The sequence below is a fragment of the Poecilia reticulata genome, linkage group LG21 (genome assembly GCF_000633615.1).
Source record: "Poecilia reticulata strain Guanapo linkage group LG21, Guppy_female_1.0+MT, whole genome shotgun sequence".
NCBI lineage: Eukaryota > Metazoa > Chordata > Actinopteri > Cyprinodontiformes > Poeciliidae > Poecilia > Poecilia reticulata.
Genome location: NC_024351.1, coordinates 21,172,356 through 21,176,717, shown reverse-complemented (window position 1 = coordinate 21,176,717; position 4,362 = coordinate 21,172,356). Strand labels below are relative to the sequence as shown.

Here is a 4,362-nt window from a genome sequence, read left to right as displayed (position 1 = left end):
ATATATATATATATATATATATATATATGTGTGTGTGTGTGTGTTTAAATCTTCAAGTTACACAATGAAGTTTTAAACATAGCTCTATTGTTATGTCAGAACTTTTTAAAAACTCTTAAGCGCCATCATCTGTATGTCGTTTATCAGACAGACTGAAAACAGCTGCCTGTCGATTCGTGTTGCCTCGAGTGATGACCCATGTTGTGCTTTAAAGCTAATCGCTGCAGCCACTTATAAACAGCAACAAATCCCCAGCCTCTGCAATTGGAAAAAAAAAAGTCCAATTTGTGAGGCAACCCCTGGAGCAGAGGACGATTCCTGCCCACTGGAATTTGCCCATCTATTATTGCCTGAGGTTGCGCTCTCTCTCAATCCCCACCCACGCTGTCCATCTCCTGATGTTGGCTCAACACTCTTAACACCACCAACGCTTTCAACTGACCACACAAATCTAGTTAATTATCTGTTGGGGGAAAAAAAGAAATGGAATTGATGCAATATTGCTGTCACTCTGGTGTGCTTCTCTCCTTGTAGGCTGGAGCCAGATCCCAGCGGCATCGCCTCCCAGATTCTCCAGCTACTGACTGTGATCTCTGCTGGGCTCTGGTCCGTCCCTGCCCGCCTGCCCGCCTGCCTGCCTGCCTGGCCGTGCTGAGCATGAAGGTCCCCGTGTGGTGCCTGGTGGTTCTGCTGGGATGTCTCTTCACCCCCGCGCGCTGTGACTGTCAGGGGGAATGCGTGGCCTGTGGGCTGCTCTTACAGCAGCAACAGCTGGAAGAAGCCTTCGATACCATAGTGAGTATATGGGTGACTCTGTTCTTTTTTTGTGAGCCTAAATTGCAGTACACTTGTCATGACCTTCCAAAAATAATGGCCTGTGTAATTTTTTTTGTCAAAAGATAAATTAGGTTTTGAGAAATGTTCAGGTGTTCAGGAAATGACCAGCTGCACTGAAAAGCAGCAGACTGCAGGCTAGCTGCAGGAGCAGATAACCTAAAAATAAACCAGCTTGTTGCACTATATCCAGAACAGAGCAAGAACAGTAGATGTTATTTAGGACAATAAATATTTCAATACTCTCTCTACACTACAAAATATCAATAAAGAAATGTATTTTTATCACTTCAAAACTTTGCTAAATTATTTTAGCAGCAGTGGGAATCACTACTGACCTTTAGTTTAAAATGGAAGCAATGTCATCAGATTTTTTAAATTAACACCATTAAAACAAACTGTAAGAATTCAATTTCATTCCTAAGCTCTTCGCATTAAGGAATTAATCATTTAATCAATTAATGGCATGTTAAATTGAAATGAACTTGATCATTTCCATTGTGATTAATAACTTGTTTACAGAGATGCCATAATCCATTTTATTTATGTTCTTGGTTGTGTGAGGCTTTTATTTCTGTTTTATTGATTTGTTTTTGGCCGCTGAATTTCGGACATTTAAAATGTCTTCCAGTTCCGGTGTGGAGTGTTCTGTACAAAATTAAAGTTTATTCGTGTTTGAGAGGGCAAACTTGCATTATTATGCCATTATCAGCGTATTAGTTGAAAATCAAAATGTCAATATTATGATTTATCGCAGTAAAGTTTATCGTCCAGCAAAATTTATTAGCATGACAGGCCTGTTTGTACTGCTGCATTTCATTAGGAAAGCTAAAATCAATCAAAAAAGCATAAAAACATGACATTTGAGACACTTTTTTTTCACTCAAAGGAGTATTATTGGCTGAAGAGAGCACTAATGATGAAAACCCACATATATGAAAACCACCAGCACCTGTTGCACAGTGATTTACCTATTGTCAGACAAGTATTGCATAAGATCGCACAGAAAGCTGGAGAGACGTGGCTTTAGCTGGAAATAAAACCTCAAATTATTTCAGCCTGAACTTGGATATTGCAAAGTATGAATAGCTGTGCACAACACTTCGTGACCAACATTAAAACGCCAGCCTCTCTACCAGGAGGAACGGATTCCCTCCTCCTCCTCCTCCTCCTCTCAAACCCAGAACTTCCAACTCGGCTTTCCAAACAATCCGAGGACGTCAGCGGGGGTAAAAATAGTCCGTGGGCGTCCATGGATAACGGCAGGACGGCTAATTTAGCTGATAATGATGCGCGCAAAGACAGCTGGGACCTTTATGGAGTTGTAATAGAACTATGTAATTGACTGCTCCTCTGTAGCATCATCTTGGGCTTACATCAGTGACTGACACTTTTGATCAGCTCCTCATTGTGTTAGGCGCCTTCCCATTGAGCCGAGCCCCAGCTGGAATCCGCAGAGCAATTCCTTTGTTTCCCGTTCTAGACGGAGAGAAGGTGTGTGTGTGTGTGTAAGCGTGCGTTTGTTTGTAATACCTTGTGGGGGCCGTTTTCCTGACACATACTACGTTGTGGGGACCCGCTGCTCCTTGTGGGGACCAAAGCCTGGTTTTTGGTTCAGGGGTTAGATTTAGGACTAAGGTGTGAATTGAGTTTTGGTTAGGGTTAGGATAAGGGTAAGGTTTATGCTGTAGAAATGAATGGAAGTCAATGGAAAGTCCCCTCAAAGATAGTCACGCAAACATGCGCGTGTATGTGTGTGTGAGGCCGCCGCTGTTTGTTATAATGTCAGGACCCATTGATTTGTTCCCGGAGTAGGCACACACACGGGTAGAGGAGACACACTGTACACACACACACACACGCCTTCTGCCTTTCTATTCATTACATAATGAATTATATTATTCTCAAAGGTAAATGCCAAGTTTTGTTTACACTTTGGCTAATTATCTGTGTTGTTGGTCTTAATTAGAGGATTTTCGGCAGCTCCGACAGGCTTTATTCAGGATTCCTGGGGTTCTCTAAGTGTTACAGTTTAGAACGAAGCAGCAGAAAGGTGTCAAACTGAGCTCTTTGAAACTTCCAGAGAATCTGATCCCAACTACCTCCAATCAAGTTTTTCTTTCTAGAAAAAGCTTAAAAAGTCTACCCTCTCCCAGTGTTAAAGTCATCGGCTTAGCAGGAAACAACGAGGAAAACTTATTGCATCGTGCAACTAATAGTTATTTTAGCAATTGATTATTCCATATCGATTAAAAAAGTGTAACGTTCTACAGATTTTTTCATATGCAATATTATAATTAAATTCAAAAAACGACTGAAGAAAATCAACATTTTATTGCCAAAAATGCAATAACATTTCGTTCCTTTAGTAGATTTGAACTGAAGACTAAGCTGCTACTAACACATCTACAAAGATATTTTCATATTAAAGCTGCAGTATGTAATGTTTATTCAAATAAAAAAATTTTTTTACGCATTTGTTGAAACTGTCTCCATGTTGTGACAGTATAGTGTAAGAGATAATTTGTGGAAAAATTAAGCTCCTTTAACTTTTCAAAGTGGTAACCATACACCACAACCAATCAGAAACAGGAGGCGGGTCTTAGTGCTGTCAATCATCACTTCCTTTCCTTCCCTTGCTCTCTGCTATCCTGCAGCCAGGAGAGCCGATCATGACTGATAACACTAGTTATCATAGCCACTGACAACGGCAGACAAATAATTTTCCCATAACAGTAAGTCGTTTCACGCCAGCTGGAGATGGGCACCAGCAACCCTCCCGAACCCACTGAGGGACAAGGGTGAAAGAAAATGGATGGATGGATGGACAGTAAGTCGTTTCTCCGCCTTTATTACTTTTAGCAGACAGTACATGAGGTGGTTGACAGCGCTACGCCCCTCCTCCTGGCTCTGATTGGTTGGTTTTGGTTGGGAGCAGTTCATTTCTTCAGACAGCAGTTGCAGCTCAGGGAGGAGAAGGAGAAAACTGATCTTTTCACAAATTATTTGTCTCATAGCAAATTGTTAGGACATGATGACTGTTTTAATAATGTATGTATGTAAAAAACATATTCTTTATAAAAGTTACATGGTGCAACTTTAAATGCCAAATTTATATAAATATATTAGAGATGGGCCGATCAGGTTTTTTCCTGCTGATTCTGATTCCGATCACACATACCGATCACATAAATTTTTTTATTTTTTATCATAAGCACTACCGGTTACATTATATGGAAAAAGGAACCATAAATTCACCTTAATTTAGACAAAAACTTGTTTTAAATAATTTTTTCCAAGAAAAAAACAAAACAGAAATTATGCAAATTGTACTGCTATCTGTAATACTATCTTTAACAGACTGAAAACATGAAGGCTCTGAAGAGGCTAAATAATGCAGAGTCAAAATAAAACCTCTCAACATTGCCAAAAAATTCAAGTATAAAACTTAACATTCAAAGGCAAATACAGGTTCCATTACAAWAAACAATCCTGAGTTACTGAATGAAAACTTCCTGATAGCATGGC

The 4,362-nt window shown here is 39.9% G+C and overlaps 1 protein-coding gene across 1 annotated transcript in view; it reads left to right on the top strand.

Annotated features, from left to right (window-relative positions):
• The window catches only part of pnocb (prepronociceptin b), a 26,777-nt gene that overhangs the window by 16,386 nt on the left and 6,029 nt on the right, over window positions 1–4,362 (top strand). Inside the window, exon 2 of the mRNA XM_008398154.2 lies at window positions 535–795. Within this exon, the coding sequence (XP_008396376.1) occupies window positions 658–795 (138 nt within the window). The 5' untranslated portion in view covers window positions 535–657. The remainder of the gene's footprint in view (window positions 1–534; window positions 796–4,362) is intronic.